Source organism: Sminthopsis crassicaudata, chromosome 2 (assembly GCF_048593235.1).
Source record: "Sminthopsis crassicaudata isolate SCR6 chromosome 2, ASM4859323v1, whole genome shotgun sequence".
In the NCBI taxonomy this organism is placed as follows: domain Eukaryota; kingdom Metazoa; phylum Chordata; class Mammalia; order Dasyuromorphia; family Dasyuridae; genus Sminthopsis; species Sminthopsis crassicaudata.
Genome location: NC_133618.1, coordinates 463,912,742 through 463,934,047, shown reverse-complemented (window position 1 = coordinate 463,934,047; position 21,306 = coordinate 463,912,742). Strand labels below are relative to the sequence as shown.

At 40.2% G+C, this 21,306-nt stretch overlaps 1 protein-coding gene across 1 annotated transcript in view; it reads right to left on the bottom strand.

Annotated features, from left to right (window-relative positions):
• Nucleotides 1-10,713: 10,713 nt before the first annotated feature.
• Nucleotides 10,714-21,306, bottom strand: part of LOC141557398 (carboxyl-terminal PDZ ligand of neuronal nitric oxide synthase protein-like) — a 36,416-nt gene continuing 25,823 nt past the window's right edge. Inside the window, exons 10-11 of the mRNA XM_074292978.1 lie at nt 20,829-21,033; nt 10,714-19,926 (exon numbers count right to left, since the gene is read on the bottom strand). Coding sequence (XP_074149079.1) covers nt 19,632-19,926; nt 20,829-21,033 — 500 coding nt within the window. The 3' untranslated portion in view covers nt 10,714-19,631. The remainder of the gene's footprint in view (nt 19,927-20,828; nt 21,034-21,306) is intronic.

Below are 21,306 nucleotides of genomic sequence, written 5' to 3'. Positions count from 1 at the left end.
CTGGGCACATTGTTTAAACTCTCAGGGCTAGCTATATATATATATATATTATCCCATTTGATAGCTATATATATATATATATATATTATCCCATTTGATAGCTATATATATATATATATATATATATATATGTTATCCCATTTGATAGCTAGCCCTGAGAGTTTAAACAATGTGCCCAGTATCCCAAAATGGTAGTTGATACAGGCAGAATTCAAATTCACATCCTCTGATTCCAGATCCAATATATATATATATATATATATATATATATATTTTTTTTTTTTTTTTGTCATTTTCATGAGTTCAAATTCAGCCTCAGATACTAATTATATAATCGTAGGCAACTCATTTAACTCTGTTTGCCTCAGTTTTCCCATCTGTAAAATGAGCTAGGGAAGGAAATGATGAACCATTCCTGTATCATTGACAAGAAAATGGAAAATAAGTCATGAAGAGTCAGACATGATTAAAAATGACAACAGCATAAATATTTTCCACAACCTTTCTTCATGGCACTTTGTAAACTATGAGATTATATAAACATAAGCATATTATCATTATTATTATTATTTTATTGTTCAATATTGTATAATGAAATTAAAGCTAGATTTAAATACAGGAAACATCAGCTCAAAGCTCTGTTCTGCTACTTACAGCCTTAGAGAGGTGAGTCACTTGACCTTTTGGAATCTTAGTTTCCTTATCTCCAAAGTGAAGAGATTTGATAAGACTATCTCAGAGGTCCCTTCCGGTGCAGATTCTTATTTTCTTTATTATTGACTTCATAGTGCTCTGTAAGCTCCCAAGTGCTGTAAAAGTAGCAGCTATTAGTATTGAGACTAACCAGGATTTGTGGCAGGATATGCCATGAGGACCTTCTCTAGAACCACCAATCGCATTTCCCATTTCTTTAGGGCTTTAAAGGTTATAATAAAGTCTTCCTCTTACAGCCCTATGAGATAGATCATATAATTTTTTAATCTCAACTTATATTAGTGAGGAAATATAATGAGATGTTGTGACTTGTTCATAGTCACACAGTTTATGAAAAAGGAAGAGAAAAGACGGGAACGCTGTTCTTGGGCCCTAAAGTCCAGTGCTATTTTTTCCTTTATATTGTTTTGCTTCCCCTAACACTCAGCATCAAGATTTGGCAAGTTTGGGTTGGAGTTAGATAGAGGTAAATGTGTGTTCTTTTGTGATCCTCACTAGTACTGTAATTAGGGTGGATAACTTGGGCTTTGCTACAAAATACCAAAGTTAGACAAATACTTGTAATTCTTTACTAGCCTGGAAACAACAGAGCTTAGCACTCAGCAAGAAAAATTAAGTAAGCTACCCAAGACTTCTGAAAAAGGCCTCATATCTAAAATGTATAGAGAATTGTCTCTTTTTTTTTTTTTTTTTTTTTTTTTTTTTTGAGGCTGGGATTAAGTGACTTGTCACACAGCTAGGAAGTGTTAAGTGTCTGAGACCAGATTTGAACTCGAGTCCTCCTGAATTCAGGGCTGGTGCTCTATCCACTGCACCACCTAGCTGCCCCTTGAGAATTGTCTCATTTATAAGAATACAAGCCTTTCTCCAATTGATAAATGATCAAAGGATATGAATTGAGAATTTTTAGATGAAATTAAAACCATTTCTAGTCATGTGAAAATATGCCCTAAATCATTATTGATCAGAGAAATGCAAATTAAGACAACTCTGAGATATCATTACACACCTGTCAGATTGGTTAAGATGATAGGAAAAGATAATGATGAATTTTGGGGGGATGTGGGAAAACTGGGACACTAATACATTGTTGGTGGAGTTGTGAACTGATCCAACCATTCTGGAGAGCAATTTGGAACTATGGCCAAAAGGCTATCAAACTGTGCAAACCCTTTCATCCAACAGTGTTTCTACTGAGCTTATATACCAAAGAGATAATAAGAGGGAAAGGGACCTTCATGTGCAAAACTGTTTGTGGAAGCCCTTTTTGTAGTGGCAAGAAACTGGAAAATGAATGGATGCCCATCAATTGGGGAATGGCTGAATAAGTTATGGTATATGAATGTTATGGAATATTATTGTTCTATAAGAAACAATCAACAGGATGATTTCAGAGAGGTCTGGAGAGACTTACACAATGCTAAGTGAAGTGAGTAGAACCAGGAGGACATTGTACACAGCAACAAGAAAATGATGTGATCATGAATTCTGATGGATGTGGCCTTTTTCAACAATGAGGTGATTCAGATAAATTCCAATAGACATGTGATGGAGAGAGCCATCTGCATCCAGAGAAAGGACTATGGGGACTGAATGTGAATCACAATATAGTTTTTTCACCTTTGTTGTTTGTTTGCCTTTTGTTTTCTTTTACTTTTTGATCTGATTTTTTCTCGTACAGCATGACCAATATGGAAATATATATATATATATATAGAAGAATTATACATTTTAACATATATTGGATTATTTGCTGTCTAGGAGAAGGGGTGGGAGAAGGGAGGGAGAAAAATTTGGAACACAGGTTTTTCAAGGGTGAATGTTGGAAACTATCTTTGCATATATTTTGAAAATAAAAAGCTATTATTTAAAAAAATTAAGTAAGCTACTAAGTGGTGGGAGGTAGTAAACTCCTCCCTCACCCTACCTTACTTTTCCCAGGAGTAGCCTTGTGCCAATTTCCCATGGAGTAGTGTCCTTTTACCCCCAAAGGCGGCACATATCATAGCACTTATCATGGACATGGTGTGTGGTGCTTGCCCTGGGCACAAAAATTCTTAGTGACAGCTCTGGTGCTAATTTTAACGAAAACACTCCCTTGATTTGGAATACTGTTGAGTAGAGTTGCTGACCTGGTTGGAGCACTGGATTATCCCCCTCAGCTAAGTCCTCTCCTGGACCTTAAGAAGGTTTCTTCAGGATGGTCCGGGAGGGCATTTCTGCTCAGAGGGCCCCTGCTCAAAGCTGAGCCCTATGCACTCACCCTGTGGGTGGCCCAAGCAGTCAAGCAGGAAATAATTAAGCTGAGGGCTGCTTGCTGGCCAGCTGCAGGCTGGAGCTGTCTGGGAAGTGTCTTATTCAACCCAGAGGAGACTGTAGTCCTTAAAGTGACTGCCCCTGTCTGGGTTGAACTCATTATCAGAGTCTGATCACTGCAGGACCAAAGCCTCACACTAAGTAGACCTCAGTTTCCTCATATGCAAAATAAGAGCTTGACTAGATAATTTTTAAAATCCCTTTTCAGGGGGCCTTAAAATAGCTCACTTGGCTCCTTTGATATTTCCCCATGTAGAAGCTGAACTTTCAATCACTGGGGGTTTGTAGACTAGGGGGAAAGAGTCAGGGGTATGGGAGCTGGAAACAATCAAGTGGGGCAGTTCCAGAGTCTAAGGAGGGCTTGCCTTCAGATGCTACCCAGCACTGGCAAAGGAGTCTACTATTTATGGGAAGGAAATCATTCCTAGGGACCTTCATTCATGTTAGAACTAGAGAATATTTTAAAAATCATTTAGTCCTACTCTTTTTGTTTTTACTAATGGAGAAATTGAGGCCCAAAGAAGAGAAAATTATACCCATAGCAAGTGGCAGAACTGAAAATTGAAAATAGGTCTCTGGGTCACAAATCCAATATTGTTTCCACTACACTAGAGGTGTCAAACTTGCTGCCCAAAACTTCAACATAGATAATGCTAATTTGTGTTTTTCTAAGTTAAGACATAGTCTTCAGAGTGGGACCTGTTTCTTTTTTGAGTTTGACCCCATTGCCATTATATCAATCTCAGATTTGGCTACTGGGATCTGGTTAAGGTAGGATCTTTCCCAGGCTCTGTGGAAGTCTTCCGTTCTCCACTAGATTATAGACTTCTAGGCCAAGGAATGCCATCCTTATTTCTCACTGAAGCTTGCCCAGAGCTCTGGAGTAATCTGTTCTCCATTAAAAACAGGTTGGCAGCTAAAAGGGTATAAAGGCACTCAATCAGTCAATAAATATTTCTTAAATGCCCACTAATTCTGGGCAAAAGATAGTCAAGGAACTTACAATCTAAAGGGAGAGATTTAATGCAAACAAATAAAAAGCAAGTTATTTACAAAATAAATAGGAAATAATTAACAGAGACAAAGCACTATAGTTGAAGAGGTTGGAAAAGTCTTTTGATAAAAAATGGAATTTTAGCTGGGACTTTAAGCAAAGAGTTTATTAATAGAGACAAGGCACTGGGGTTGAGGGACTTGGGAAAATCTTAAAACAGGATTTTGACTGGGACTTAAAGCAAAGAGTGTGTCATTCTAGGTAAGAATTCTAAAACTGGAGTCAGTTCAAATATAGCTTCCAACACTTTTTGGGCTACATAACCATGAGAAAGTCAGCCTCCCTAAGTCTCAGTTTCCTCCTCTGTAGACGGAGGATATCAATATCTGTACTGAGGGCCACAAGAGATAATTAGTATGTAAAACATTTTGCAAATTTTAAAGTGCCATGTAAAAAGATCAGTTATTATTAGAAAGAGTCCTGATCTGGTGCTCAGAAGACTGGTGTTCAAATCCTATTGATGCCATTAACTTGTGACCTTTGGCAAATCATTATACTTCTCTGGAGTGTTCAGTGAAGGCTAGCATCTCTGGTGTGAGGGCTTGCTGAGCCCTTTTCAGAACTACTCATCCACTTTTGGTGTCCATCCATCACCCAACTCTCAAGAGTGACCTCAGGAAGCTGTAGGATGCACAGCAGCTACATGCTGATAAAACTGTCTCAGCAGATGGGCTAAACCAGGTTGAGAATAACTGACAGGTCTGAAATCTGTTGGTAAGTTAAGGGAATGTGAATTCTTCCCTGGTAGAGTGCATCCATGAGAATGATTTGTTCCAATGATCATGAGAGCAACTGAAACAGGTGCTGTGGAGTGCTTAGAGCTTGGTCAGTCATGGAAGATGCCAGGTCATTTACTGCAATCTGAGCCAGTCTCTAGACTTTTGTCCTGCCACTGGATTCTGATGATCTTGGAAGAGAGGGTGAGGCTGATGATTTTGTCTCACTCAGCCATGATAAAGGAGATCAGGGAGCAATCAAGCAAGTCAAGACAGCATCTTGTGATATCATTGGTCCCCTTCAAAACAAAATACAAACAACATATACTTCTTTGGGCTCTGAATCTTCCCTGTAAAATTATGGGGTCAAGTTAGATTATTTCTAGAGTCCCTAGGATTTAAGTGTAGAAGAAATTATAGAGATCACTAAGTTTATTCCCCACATTTTACAGTGAAAGAAACTGAGAGTCAAAGAGATTGAGTGACTTAGGGGAGGTTACGTAAATCGTACCAGAGGCAGGATTCAAATTCAGGAATTTTGACTCTAAATCTAGATGTCCTTTATATTCTGTGTTGAAAGAGCTTTGTCCTAAGATTCCTTCCAATTCTAACATTCAATGTTTTAATATTCTTTATTCTGTTTTATGTTTTAAGGCTAGCACACTATGTTCTATGTTGTAACAATCTACCTTTTTGTGTTTTAGTTTCATTTACTTGAAGGCTCAGTTCATGTTATTGGCCATTCACTGATTGGACCATTCCTTGATTCACCTGGAGAGAAACAAAGAAAGCAATATATAAGAAGGAGTGTCAGGAGTCAGAATATTGAGCTGGAAATCAGTTGGCTTTCCAAATCGTTCCCTACCTGTTGGGGAGAGGCAGGGAGATCCAAGGGAAAAAGGACCTGGGGACCAGGATTGCTGGATGGGCCTGGGGACAGGGAGGGACCTGGCCAGTGGTCACTTTCCCTTATGGGGACTAAGACTGGATCTCTGTAGAAGGCCAGACTCTTCTTCCTGGCACCTGGGGCCATTCTGTTCCTCCTCTCTGTCCATGGCTTTGTGAAAGCAGAGAAGGGAAGGAGCCAGCAGGTGCTTCATGCAGCAGTAGCCACAGGCGCACTCCATCCTTCCCAGTCCCTACATGAGCATCTGTGGGTGCACACACTAGCCATTGCCTGCAGTGTCTCCCCCTCCCATCTTGCAAGGCTCAGTCATTTTATGATCTCAAAGCTCAGAGAGATCTTAGAACTGTCTGGCCCAACTTGTTCTTTGTACAGATGGGAGAGCCGTTGTAACTTGTACCAGGTTAATAAGTAGCAAAGTTGAAATCGAACCCAGGGCTTTGGATTCTGAGTTGTATTGTACCATGCCATGTGAACTTTGCATAGAGCTGATAACAATATTCCTCTGCTCAGAGTTACTCAGAGGAGTAACTTTTAGCAGCTTCTCAATGTTTGAGTTATTTTTGTCATGTCCAACTCTTTGTGACCCCATTTGAGGTTTTCTTGGAAGATACTGGAGTGATTTGCCATTTCTTTCTCCAGTCCATTTTTATAGTTGAGGAAATTAAGGAAACAAGGTTAATGGCACCTCGTTGCCCAAGAGACATGGCAAATAAAATACAAACTTCTTAGCTTGGCATTCAAAACTCTTTAAATCTGACTTGGACCTATCTTTAACTTAATTCCTTCTATCTCTCTTTCTGTGTCTCTGTGTCTGTCTTTCTCTATCTCACAATACATTTTATTTTCCATTTAAACAAGCTGTGCCTAGATATCTGCACCTCAGCATCTTGATTTGTAAGATGAGGGGCTTGCACTACAGGTTCCGAGGTCTCTTCCAGCACACTATCTCCGTCCTTCCCATCCCTTTGCTTCTAATCTCTTCCATGCCTAGAATGGTTTCTTCAGACACCCCTGCCTGATGACAATCTATTCCTTTCTTCAAGGTTCAGTTAAATGGCTTCTTCTCCCCAAAGTCTTCCCTGATCCCCCACCCCCAGCTTGCCCCCAGCTCTAAGTGATCTTTCTTTTCTCCAGGTTCTCATACTTTTGTTTGACCCTCTCTTATACATTTATAGGCTAATTTATATCATAATATGTCTATCAATTTAATCCAACAAACATTTGATTAACATCTTTTATGTACCATACACAAAATGCTGTGCAAGTGCTTTACAGATATTTTTTAAAAATGACACAGTCCCTGCCTTCATTGAGCTTATACTCCACGAGGGGGCACATGGTTAAGTGCCAGTTAAATATAATATGAGGGAAAATTTAATGGAAAAAGAGAAAAACAGATAAAACAAACAGGTTGTTTAAATGGAAAATAAAGTGTGTGTGTGTTGTGTGTGTGTGTGTGTATGTGTGTGTGTGTGTGTGTGTGAAAGACACACAGAGAGAGATTTAAAGAGCTTTGAATGCCAAGCTATTGGGTGTGAAAGTAATGAGGGAAAACATCATAGGACGGGTGGTATCTGAACCAGCTCTTAAATGAAGAGGAGGATTTTGACAGGAAATGATACAAGAAGAATCCATTCTGAGTACTTTACATGTGATACTAAGCAAAGAAAAGGTTCTAGGAAAGGTTGGGATGGAACCACAGAAATGGGAAGATTATGGTTTGACTGCAACACAGAGTGCATCAGTCTGTGTAGGATAGGACAGAATAGGACAAGGAAAGGATGTCAGAAGAGGTAGTTGGTTCAGTTTTTATTCCCTCATCCCCCCCCTCCTCTCCCAAAACTTGGGATTTGGGGATTGGAGTATTTGGAACTGCAATGATTTTTAGTGTCTAATACCTTCATTCTATGAAAGGCTCAGTAGAATATAAGTTCTTTTTGTTTTGTCTTTCTGTTCTAAGAATCTGGTAGCAGTGCCTTGTACATAGTAGGCAATTAATAAATTGTGGGTGGCTAGCTGGCACAATGGATAAAGTGCTGGTCCTGGAATCAGAAAGATTCATCTTCCTGAGTTCAAATCTAGTCTCAGATACAGACTAGCTGTGCAACTCTGAGCAAGTCACTTAACTCTGTTTGCTTCAGTTTCCTCTTCTATAAAAGTGAGCTGGAGAAGGAAATAGCAAACCATTTCAATTTATTTTCCAAGAAAATCCTGAACAGGATCAGGAAGAGACTGAACAACACAATAATTAACAAAGTGCTGGTAGAATTGAATTGAATTATGTAACTTGCCATGCTAAGACCAACTGGCCATGCGATAACATAAGACTGAGTTGAAGCAAAGGATTTTTATCTGGGAGAAGGGAAGAATGATTGGGGTAAGGAGGAGAACCTGACATGATAACTATCTTCAAATATTTAAAAAACCTGTCACTCGCCAGAGGGATTAGCTTTGTTCTGCTTAACCCCAGAGGACAGAACTAGGAGAAATCAATATAAGCAAAATAAAAAGAGGCTTGCTGTCAGAAATAACCTGCTAACCATTAGATCTGCCCCAAAATAAAACTGGTGACCTCAGGAAGTAGCTTGTCCCCTTCAATGGAAGTCTTCAAGCAAAAGCTGGTTGGTCATACGTTGTATATGTTTCTAAGGGATCCTTGTTCAGGTATGGGTGGCTGATCTGAGGTTCCTTTCAACTCAGATTTTGTCATTTTACCCTCTGAGGAAGAAAGAAAAGCTAGAATTTAAACCCTCATTCTCTGATTCCAAATCCATAATTTTTTCTACTTTATATAATCCTTGGCAAATCATTAAACACCTTCCATTCATCTCAGTTCCTCTTCTGAAAAATGAAGATAGCATAAGTACCTCACAGGAATGTCAGGAGGAAATTGTTTTGGAAACCATGAAGTGTTACAGAAACGTGAGCTGTTTTAATTATGACTTAACAATAAGTTCCTTGAGGGTAGGGCTATGTTGTTTTTCATTTGAATACACCGACTGCTGAGTATAGAGACCTGAATATTATTTAAAAATATTAATAGATATGTTTTGAATCCAATGAATACAGATACCAAATCATCTCCGTAGAAAGGATTTACACATGGATGCAGGCATGGATGACCATGGACATGGATACATACTCATATACACATACAGAGTCACAGACACAGACACAGCAAAAAGCATACAGATGTCATCATAGGGATTTAATATATTTTTTTTAATCTTTGTATCTTGTCTCCTTCCCCTTTAATGCTGAGCATAAAACCTAGAACATGATAAATATTTAATAAATGTTTCATGAATAAATGAATGTACAGACACACATGTATGCACTCACACCCACTGACAGCTATTTTAAGGCTCCTTCTAGCTAGCCTTTCCTTGCACATAGAATAGTCATGCACATACATTTGGGTACAGAGATGTACAAAAATATACATGGGCAGGTACAAAGCACACACTTCCATCTTTGTAATTGAGTAGATATGATAGAGAGAATACCTCTATGTCACAGTGAGTTGAGTGACAGGATGAGTCCCTGGTGATAGATGCGGTAACCCTAAAACTTACAACAAAAGGAGCTCCTCCTTTAGCTCTGCATATGACAAAGCACTTCCCACTTAGTAGCCTAATCTCCCCATCCATGATTCTAACCTTTCAGATTGGGAAGTGATTTTCCTTCCTTTAGTGACTGGCTGAGGCCCTTGTGGAATGGTACCACCTCCTTCTCCTAGGGGAGTCCAAGGGTTTAACCCCATCCCCCAAAACTCCCCAGTGAAATAAACTCCATAATCTTCCCTCCAGGAAAACCCAGCCTGTGGTGGGCCTGAATCAGCTGGGGGCAAGGAAAGTACAATGAGCTCTGGCCCCTGAGATGATGGGCTCAAAGACCCCTGGGACCCTGGGATCCCAAACCACCCACTAGGGCCCAAAGTCCGCCTAAGTTCCCCCACCAACTTTCCACCACCGCCCGCACAAAAGAAACTTTGTGGTAGATTTTTTTTTTTTTTTTTTTTTGGTCAAAGATGTTCCCTCTCGGGAAAATGATTGGCAAGTTGAAGAGCCGAGAAACAAAATTGTTTATACACTAATGAATAGAGGCCTGATTGCAAGATCCTGTTTGGAAAATTATAGTGCTGCATTGAAGCGGTACAATTACAGGCCCAAAGTTGCATATTCATTTCATCTCCTTTGCATAGAGATGAACAGGCAAGCCCAACGCAGACTCTAAATTAAAACGAACACCAAATTTAGTCACAGGTTACAAACTGCACTGCATTGTTTGACGGATAGAGATCTTTACCACCTGCGTCCAGCCTGATTACCAGACATCCAAGGGGAAGAAAAGAAAAGTTGTTTTTTTTCTCCCTCTCCTGAACAGTCAGCATGACAAACATGTAAAAATGCTAACTGATTCTCCCTTCCCCCCTCCCCAGCCCCCCTACTGCCAGGCCCCTGATTCCACACTGGCACCAGGACCCAGGCCCTGTGGGTGAGGGGCAATGGGAACTAAGATTGCTGAGGGTAGGTTGGCACCAGATGCTGGAGGGTCTGGGATACCAGGATGAGTTTGGGCTTAGCATCCTAGAAGCTTGGAGATGGAAAGACCCTTAGAAAATAAAATGTTTGAATTGAACTCAACAGAGGGACCTTCGAATATAACATGTCAGAATTTAATTCAACAAAGGGACCTGTAAACATGGACTACTAGAGCTAGGAAGGATCTTAGAACACAATGTGGGAGCTAGAAGGGACCTTAGGACATAAGTGAGGGGAAGTGAGGATTCACTTAGGATCAATTAAACAAGTATTTATTAAGTACTTACTCTTCTCGCACTGTTTTAAGCCCATGGGATATAAAGACCCAAATGAAACTGTTCTTGGCCTAGAGCTTATATTCTAATAGCATAGAACAGTGGTTTAAATTCAATTAGAAGTGGGGACCATTAAACCATAAAAAGATCACTGTGGGTTGCATATTGACTTAGAAAACCACATATGAACATTATCTACTGTGTTTTTATTTATTTTGTTAAATATTTCCCAATTACAATTTTTGGTTCCGTGGCCCTTGGGAGTGTCATGGGCCACATGTGGCTTATGGGCCACATGTCTGACACCTTGGGCACAGACAACCTGTACATATATACGCATATATAAGACATATACACAGTGACCTTAGAGAGAAAGGCACCAGCAGCTGCAGGCACCGGGAAAAGTCTCCTGAAGACAGTTGCACCTGAGTGAAGTTTTGAAAGAAACCAGGGATCCCAAGAAGTGAAGAGGGACAACATTCTAGGCACAGGGTAAGCCAGTGCAAAGGCATCAAGGAGCATTGGTGTGAGGATCAGCAAGGAGCGTGGAAGGGAAGGGAAGGGAGGAAGTGGCCAGGTGGTGAAGAGCTTTAAAGCCTCAATAGGGAACTTCATGTCTGATACTTGAGACTAGAGACACTGGAGCTTACCAGGTTCAGAAATGACACGGTCAGACCTGAGCTTTAGGAAAATCGCTGTGATGATGGATGTCAAATGGACGGACTAAGTAGTGGTGGGGTTGGGGCTTGGACATGGATTTCTTGGTTCCCCGTCTTGGGCTCTTTCCAGGTAACCATATACTTAATTCCATAGGCAATGGTGAATCATTGAATAATAGGACACTAATAGTTGATGTTTATAGTTGGCCTAAACCTTTTCACACCAATTATCATAAGGTCTTTATAATAACATGCAAGTAGGACAATTATTATTGCCATTTCACAGATAAAGAAACTGAGGTTTAGAAGGGGTAAAAAGCAGAGCCGGATGTTGAAACCTGCTTCCCTGAGTTCTAATCCTATGCTCACTCTGCCGTACTCTTACTCACTCTTTCTTGCTTCCCTTCACCCAGAGGAACCCCATCCACGTGTAGTAAGAGAGAAAGGCTTCTTTTGTGGGCTAGACTAAATGACTGTGTGGATATTGTGGGGTAAGAGGGAGCTATTCTGAGGACAGTGGGAGAGTCATTAAATTTGGGAGAAAATGATGTAAGAGGCCTTAAAGGGGAGGAACAAGGAGAGAGAATGGGGTCTTGGAGGAAGGGAAGGAATACTGAGGCCTGCCTGGGAAGGAGACACCTTAGAGTAGAGACTCAGAGAATCCACTCACATGGCCACAAATACAACTCTATAAACATATGCTCTTAAATATAAGAAACATATAAAAAGATACTACCTCTGAGACACATACAGACATATACTATCTACATAGTATCTTATGATGACATATCTCTGTATATTAGGAAACACACATACATTTACCCGTACATGCATAGGCACAAACAACAATAATACACTGATGCATGCATTCACATACACACATTCTATTTCCTTTCTCCACATTTATATACATGTGCATCTACTCCCCACACAATTCAAGTGACAAGCATTTATTAAGCATCTACTATTTGCAAGGCGTTATGATAGGTGTTAGGGATAAAAAATAAAAAGTCCCTGCTCTTGAAAAATTTACATTGTTATATATGCTCATATACATATATGCATAAACTTACATAAACACAGCTATGGTCCCTTCTAGCTCTAAAAAATTATATAATTCTATATATTCACAGCTTTTTCCCTTTCTGGCCTTTGGCCAGACTGAAAGGATAAAAAGGCTAAGCTAAAAAAAAACCAAAAAACAAAAAAACCCTCGCTGGTGGGGAAGCCTTTATTCCCCTATTCTATCTCTTGGGCTTTCCTTTGTAATTTGTAAAACTTTTCAAATGAATCAGAAAACCTGGGTTCTTCTCCCAACTCTGTTTTGTGTGACTTTGGATAGGTGATTTCTTCTCTCTGAGCCTCAGTTTCCCAATTTGTAAATTTGAAACAGAATAGATTAGTTGATCTTAACAGTTTCTTTCTCTCAAACCTGATAGTGTTTGTTCTATATTCTAATATCTCTTCCAACCCTAATATTCTATAATTCCCACTGACTGTTTTAGAGCAGGGAATATAGATTGAGAGATTGAATGTATTTGGGGAAATGGTCCAGGGCCGTGAATCCCTTGCCCTAGACGACATGTGGCAGAAATTCTCCAGGGGGGAGTCAGCTTCTTTGCCCCTCCATCCCTAAAAAGAAAGGAGAGCAGTAATCCCCAATCCAAACCCAGTCTAAGTTTCTTGGTTTTAGGCGTAGCAGTGACTTTGATAGCAGTGCCCCCTGGTGTTCACTCCTAGTGTTACAGGCGGATTTCTTCCAGAGCTTGCCAGACCCTTTTGGTTACCCAGGGAGACCCTCTCCTCAGCATCCTGGTACAGGATGGGGACCTTGTCAGGACTTCCTTTCAAGGGCTCTGAGTCTGGTCCCTCAGCCCCTAGCAGAGAATTATTTCTTCCATGGAAATAGAGATAGACTGTACAAACTATTGAGAGAGAACCCTAACCCTTCTAGTGCAGTACTTCATTTACCAAAGAGTAAGGAAGACTAAGGGGAAAAAACATGACTTGGGCACTATCATACAGCCTATTGCTTATACAAAGTAACACGGGACAGTGGGAAGAAAATTAGATTTTGAGTCATATCTGGGGTCTAATCGTAACCCTCCTAATTACTGCGTAACACTGGGCCCAGTGCAAGGGGCATAAATGTTTGGACTCTGTCCCAGGGTTCAACTCCAACATTTAGACAAGTAACACTAAAACATGCATGGGATTCAGTGGCCAGGTCTGTAAAACGAGGGGCCTGGACTCGTTTCCCGAGGCTCCTTCCAACTCTGACCTTCTGCATTCTCAGCTAAGTGCCAGCTCTGGTCTGCCAGGGTTCTGCAGTGTGAAGTCACCGGAGGCATGTTTCACAGAAGCTATCCTCAGTGAACTGAGTCTTAGAACACAGACAAGCTGCACAGACCATTAGAGATCACCCGGGACAGTGGTCAGCAAACAGCAGCCTTCAGTAGCTACATGTAACTCCTTAAGCTAAAACAAAATAATGATTCTTATTTTGTGAGTGGGGCCTTTCTTTCCCATGTTAGCACTGATCCCCTGCTAGTGGCCCTCCCTCAAGCCATTCCATTTCATTACTCAAGTCCTATTTAACCTTTCTGGGTTCAGTGCTGGCCATTTCCTCCCTAGCCCTCCCATCCCATCCACTCAGACTGGGGCAGCATGGGAGAGCAGACTAGTCCCAAGGCTGGCCCCTGAGTGCTGATGCTCTCTAGCAGTGAGACCACTGGGAAATCACTTAAATTTCTCGAGCTTCAGGTCTATAATCTGCAGGGTGGAGATAATAACACCCCATCTCACCCTTATGAAAAACCGTTTTGCCCTTTACTTATCCTCCAGGCCAGGCTCTCCCTTCTACCTCTCCAAAACACTTATTTCCTACACCTTCACAGCCCCCACCCTAGTTGAGGCCCTCCTCCCTCTTGCTTGCCTCCACTATAGCGTAACTGGTTTCCCTGCTTCCATAGTCTCTCCTCTCTCTAGTTCCTCCTGAGAAGGTACCAAAATCATCTTCCTAAAGCATGAGTCTGTCCACGTTATTCCCTTACTGAAAAAAAAAAACCTCCAATATTTCCCCATTTTCTAGAGAATAAAATGCAAACTTCTCAGCTTCCAACTTCTCTATTCTGGCTTCAGACCACTTTATTGACACATTTCATATTTCTTCCTTTTTATACACTCAGTGTTCCACCTCAACTGGCTTCTACTTGCTGTTTCCCAAACTCAGAATTCCAATCTCTAGGCCTTTTTGGTGGCAGTTTCAGAGGCTTGGAATGCCCTTCCTCTCCAATTCTGCTTCATAGAATCCTTGGTTTCCTGCAAGGTTCACCTCAGTTATCACCTCCTTTCAGAAATTCTAAATCTCTTTAATTATAGTATTCTCCCTCCTCAAATTATTTTCTAATAGTTTTTATATATTATCTTCCTCAGTAGAATGTAAGCCTCTTGAGGGCAGGGGAAGTTTAATTTTTATCTTTGTTCTTTCTAGGCTTAATAGTAATAGCCTTGTAAATAGCAAGTACTTAATAAATGCTTATTACCATTATCTTCTAAGGGATGAGCTCATTATGCTCATCTACTAATCAAAGTCAGGCTATAGAAGTCTGGCTACACTTCTAGAAACTATTAAAATTGCATATTTGGTATTTTTATTTTTAATTACATTAACTTGTATACTCACAGTACTTTGTTTTATACCTCTCTAATGCAGGTTGCTGTAATAGTAGCTATTAGAGGATATCTATTTATATATTATCCCTTCCTAGTAGGGTACATTCCAAAGTGAATTGGGACTCATTTTTATCTAAACTTGGTATAGCTCTCTATACACTGTCATTGCTTAATAAGTGTTTGTTGAATGAAATGAAATAATAAAGTTGTACAATACAAGATAGAGAAGGTTGGTATCAACTCTCTGGCACCAACTCATAGAGAATTAAGGATTCAGTTTGGTACAGTGGAAGGTGCATTGGATTCAGTGTCAGGGAACCTAAATTGGAATTGAAATTCCGCCATTTACCATAACCTTGGGCAAGGTACTTCCTATCTTTGAGTCTCAGTTCTTTCATTTGTGAAATGAGGGGGGCTTAGAATTAATGAGCCTTAAGGCCCTTTAAATCTTTCAACTCTAAATTTATGATCCTGTGTGTGTGAGAGAATATATAATAGCTGGCATTTCTCTAGCATGTCACAGTTAAATTATCTCACTTCATCTTTGTAAGGGCCCCGGTAGGAAGAGTAAATATCACCATCCTATTTTACAGATGAATGAATAAAGACATGCAGAGAAGGGACTTGTTCAGAATTTCTGAAAGTACGAAGGAGATACTAAGGAACAGTCATAATTCATAGAATCATTATTGGATTGAGGGCTAGAAGATCACTTAAAGATTAATCCAAACCCTCATTTTACAGATGAAGAAATTAAAGTCAGCAGAGGTTAAGTACTATGCTCAAGGTCACACAGTGAGTAGAAGAAATGGTTTTTGGACCCAAATTTCTTGATCCAAATTCAGTGACCTTTTTCTTCAAAAAGTTAAAAAAAAAAAAGTTTTTTTCCATTTCTGATCTTCCAGAAAGTCAAGGTTAATTTCCCTAGGTCTCCTCAGCTGAAGCATATCCTGAGATACAGGATGCTAGTTGAGGACAAGGACCAGTTAGAGGCCATAGTAGAATCCAGCCATGAAACCTCTCCTCCATTCTGGGAATCACTGTACCAGAGCTCTAGATTGGGAAATGAGTATTATGGCAATCCTTCAAGTAACCACAAGGTGGCAATATGAGACCAGGCCATTTGGGCTTACTGGGTTTGACCAACCAACCAACTAATCAACCAACTAACCAACCTACCATTCTTCCTTGATTTTGGTTCACAGCCCTCCTTTCACCTTCAGATTTCTGAATCCTACAGCAATATATCCTGAACTGAAAGTCAGGGTTCTTATTCTGACTGTCACTGATTTGTTGACCTTGAGCAACAGGACAGGAATTATTGTTTTAGCATAAAATGTGTTATAAACAATTACTGTCCTGTTTCTCTGCTTGGACTATTATTAAGAAGATATGAAATACTGTGGTTCAAAGCACTTTATAAGAATAAAGTGCCATATTATTATATGAATTGTTATAATGAATTATTATTCATTATTCTTGTGTCAGGGGTTCTTGCATCTTAGATCCCTTTGGCAGTCTGGTGAAATCTTCTTAAAAAATTGTTTTTAAATGAATAAAAACATATAGGATTATTAAGGAAGTAACTTATGTTGAAATAAAGCTGTCAAAATATTTTTAAAATTCACAGATGCCTGATTAAGAACTCCTCTCCTTTTCTGAGTTATGAACACTTTCAATCAATCCCTGAGCATTTATTAAGTGCTTACTAAATACTAGGCCCTGAGCTATGCATTGGAGATACAGAGAAAAAACAAGAGTTCAAACTCTCAGCAAGAATATTATTATCCCCAAAGCTTAGAGCTTGCCAAGATATCACAGCTAATGACTGACAGAATTGGCAGCTATATCTTCTGTCTTCAAGCCTTACGCTCTTCCCACTACAACACAATATACAGACATGTGTGATTGTTAATTATATATATATATGTGAGGCTTGGAAGGATGAAGTGACTTATCTAGAATAGCAGGGCCAGCATTGGAATCTAGGATTTAAAACACATCTTCTAATTTCAGATCCATTGTGTATATCCCTTCACCTGTGGAACAGATAAAGGAATTAAGAAGTCAAAAATTCTTTGAATTTCCATAAAAGAAAGAAAGAAAGCATCATGAATATATGTTTGCTCTTTCAGTATTTTTTTCTATTTCTAGATGTAATCTAGATTACATCATAGATGTAATCTTCCTACTTTGTTGACTATTCTCCCATCCCTTTTTACTGGGTCCCCTAAAACCACTTTGGAAATACAAATTTCTCCTTAACCTCAAAATTTTCTTTTGCTCCTTCCATTATCTTGCATCAATAAAAATTTGCATCTCTCTTATATATCCTTTTCCACCCTTCCCCAATTCCTTTTCCCAAGTTACAGTTATTGAGGATATTCATTTCTCTCCACTTCCAAACCCATTCCATTTCTACTATCTTTTTATCTTTCCTCTTGAAAAGTTTACACAATCTAATTCTGCCACATTCATTCTACAAATCTTGCTCTTGACAAGGAATTATGGGATATTGATCTAGGAGGAAAAGGAGGAATCTCTCACATTCTTAGGATTAGTATATGGGACAGACTCCACAGGATGAGTAGAGAATCTTTGCTGGGCTCTGCTTTATTTGGATACTGATCATCTCTCCTCGAGGATTTACATTGCAGAGGGAGGATAAGCTATAGGAATTCCAGGGCTGCAGCCAACAGCCCAGAGTGCCCACGCTGGGGGATTCTTATTGCCTAAGGGTTGGGGTGAAGAGTCCCCAATATTAAAGGCCTGTGGCAGGTAGTGGAATGAGTTAGAGAGCCAGAAGATCCACATTGAGTCCCAGCTCTGGAACTTTTTAGTTGTGTAAGATTGAGTAACTCACATCCTTTTACTTGGTCTCAGTTTCTTCATCTGTAAAATACCAACAATGACAATGACATTCCTTTCCTTATAAGGAAAGTGCTTTAAAAACTGGAGATGGCTATAGATGTGGGGCCTCTATATTATATATGGATTGTACTCCTGGTTTGTGACTAAAATGTGAAATCAGTAACTTTTGTCTGAATTGTCAGCCATCTTCTCCATCCCAAGCCTAATTTCAGGTGTTCAGGGCCTTTCTGCTACTCTCTCTCCACTCTTCCTATTTCTTGAAAAGGTCTTAATCAATTCATTCCTATGAAGGGCAATAGCAAGTGACAGAGCAATGCTTCTGAAAGGGTTTCCTAGTTCCATAAGAGTCAGAAGTTTATCAGATCCCAGGGAGTAAGGGAGGGACTGTCTTAAGGTTATGAAATAATAAGGGTTCACATTTATATAGTACTTGAAAGTTTGCAAAAGACTTGAGACAGGCTCCCATTTGATCATGATGGAGGCCCAGCCAAGGGTCACAAAATGTGAACTTGGACATGACACACCCAGGAGGATAAAACTTTATATTTCTATCCACCTCAGACATTTACAATGCAACATGAGGCAGTGTAATATAATGGAGACTGTTGGATTTGGAGTCTAGAAGACCTGGATTCAAATCCTGCTTTTGATGCTTATTCATTATGTGATGCCAGGCAAGTCACTTCTCCTTCTGGGCTTCAGTTTTCTCATCTGCAAAATGAAAGGAATGACCTTAAGGTCCCTTCCAGCATGAAAGTTCTGACTTACTACCTGCCTCTATGTGGAAAACAAAGACAGAAAATAAAAATAGTTGCAGCACTTTTAGAGCTCACAGTTGTAAGGGGAGGGGCAAAGGCAATGCCATAGACACACATAAATAAGACACAAGGAAAATATAGGAGTAAAGCAGAGCTTCCCTCAATGCACTCTAGAAATTTAAGGAGAGAGAGAGAGAGATCCCTTTCTTCTGGGGAGAGAAAGGGTATGGAGATGTTCAAGGCAGGCTCCACAGAGGAAGGAGGAACTGAATTGGGCCTCCTATGGAGAAAGGGGGAAACCTGTTCTAGGACTGAGAAGAAAGTGGGAACAAAGACCATTTAGATGGGAGCAAACCATTGAGAGCTGGAATGGACTTTAGAGATCATCTAGTCCAATATTCTCATTTTATAGATGAAGAAATTGACGTGCTGAAAGGAGAATTAGCTAGAAGAAATCTTAGCAGAAGATCTGGGGGTGGGTAGGAAGTTGGGACATCTTATTTCTAATTGCTCAGCTGGTTAAGGCTGTGGTTAACCCATTAAATAAACAAACAAACATGTAAAGCAACTTGGAAGTGAGCTGATTTCCAACAAAAAACAGCTCATATTTCTAGAGCACTTTGAGATTCACAAAATGCTTTCTGTGAGGTAGGTAGTGCAAGGATTTCTTTCCCCATTTTACAGAGGAGGAAACTGAGGCTCAAAGTGGTGAAATGACTTGCCCAGGTTCACATAGCTAAAGTGTCAGAGATGGGGTTTAAATCTACCTCTTCTGACTGCAAGACCATGCTTTTGCCATTACACCATGAAGTTTCAGAAGGAATCAAGAGCTGAGAGGGATTTTAGAGATAATCTGGTCTAACCTCATCAAATCACAGATGATGTTATTGAGGCCCAGAGGATATTAGTGAGTTGTCTTGCATCACACCGATGACTTAGGAACTGAACCAGGATCTGAACCCAGGTCATCTGGCTCCAAGTCCAATGCTGTTAACACTGTAGTAGGGTATTTCTTCCTTAAATTCTTCAAATTTAGATACACTGTAGGTAGCTCCAGGTGGATCTGGAGGCCTTTCCCTGGTAGGATCCAAAGGAAAAGGAAGAAGGAAAGGGAGGAGAAAAGCCAGGGGGTTGGGGTGGGTTTACGCAGGAATGTGAGCCTCGATGGCTGGATCCTCCTCATCGTCATCAGAGAAACTGATATGCAGGATCGTGTCATTGGCTCCCGATGGGAAGGTTGCGGCTGAGAGGCGCCACTGAGTGGCCCCAGCTTTGACCTCCTCCAGGGTGTCATTGGTCACTGAATCTGGGCTTTCAAAGGAGGATGATTGTCCCAGGTCAGGTTCTGAGTCCAGGCTGAGGGAAGTCTTGGTCAACCTCTTCTTGAGGGTAGGGGGTGGAGGATGAAGCTTGGGAATGGATGGTGATATCAACAACCTGGAGGGGAGAGTGGGGAGGAAGGGAAGGAGAGTGGGAAGAACATGAGGGCTAGAGTCAGGATTATTCCTAATTCTTTACATTTTTGAACTTTCTGCTCTTCATCTAAAAAATTAGGGATAATCTCATCAGGGTTATTGTGAGGAAAGGGTTTCCTACATCATTTGGGGAAGACCTGTCTGGATCTAAAGCTTTCCTGGTTCCTTGCTCTTCTTGTGAACTGGCATAGGACTGGAAAAGGGGATTATCTGTAGGAATTTAGGCTTCCTCTCCATTGTTTTCAGTTTATCTTGCCTCACACTTAGGAAGCTCTTTCTTCAGGGCTCTGATTCCATTTCTGAATGCTATGGGAGGGCCCTGGGTCCAGGTATAGGACTTCAGCCTGAATTCCACCTCTTCTTACTTAGGGTCTTTGAGATCTTAGGCAAGTCACTTTCTCTCTTCAGACATCGCTGAGAGGGATTGAGCTAGACCTGCTCTAAAGTACTTTCCAGGTCTAAATCCTATGACCCTAATAAGCATAATAATCCTTTGCAATATTTGGTGTTTTGGAGGACCCTGAAAAGCTTTTTCATATCTTATCTCATTAGATCCCCAAAATAAATCTGTGAAAAAAGGTAGTCTAGATTTGATTCTCTCCTTTTTATAGAAGGAAAAACTAAGGCTTAGAGAGGGGAGTAATTTGTTTCAAATTATATAGAGAATAGATTGAACTAGGGATGGAACAAGACAAGAGACTAGGTCTCTTGATTCCTGGCTTATTAATCTTTGCATTACAACACACTGCCCTCAGTATCTAAAGAAAATACAAAATCTACCAGCGGGTATTCATGTCTTTTTGAGATTGTGGGGATTACTTGTCTATCTTTAGGAAAGGGTAGGGAAGCTGTGGGGTCGCTGACCTATCTTTATCGGTTGTGATACTGGATGGACTCCCTCCTTGTTCAATTTCCTTGGAGTCTTCTTCTCTCTGGCTGAGCCCAGGTAGATGCTCACTTCTCAAAGTCAGGCTAACCTTTCCCACAGTATCCTGGCTCCTTTGGGCCCTGGGACCCAGGGAAGAGGCCCGGTCCAAGCTAAGGCTGAAACTCTGCAGAGATTGACCACCTATTTGAGTAGAAGAAAGAAAAGAGAGAATCATAAACTCTTTGACCAGAGTTTACTGATAAAGATTCCTAGGCAGGCCCTCAAAGTGGCAGCAGCCAAGTTTTCTCTCCTCCTACCCAAGTTCCAAAACTCTTTGTTCTAAAGTGCTTTCTAATAATAATATTATTCATTTTTTTGTACTAATATTCTATCTTGTCAATAAATTTTTTTCTTCTAATTCTAACAATATCTGTTTTTTGTTCTTTAAATCGTGAAAAGGATAAATTGGGTTCT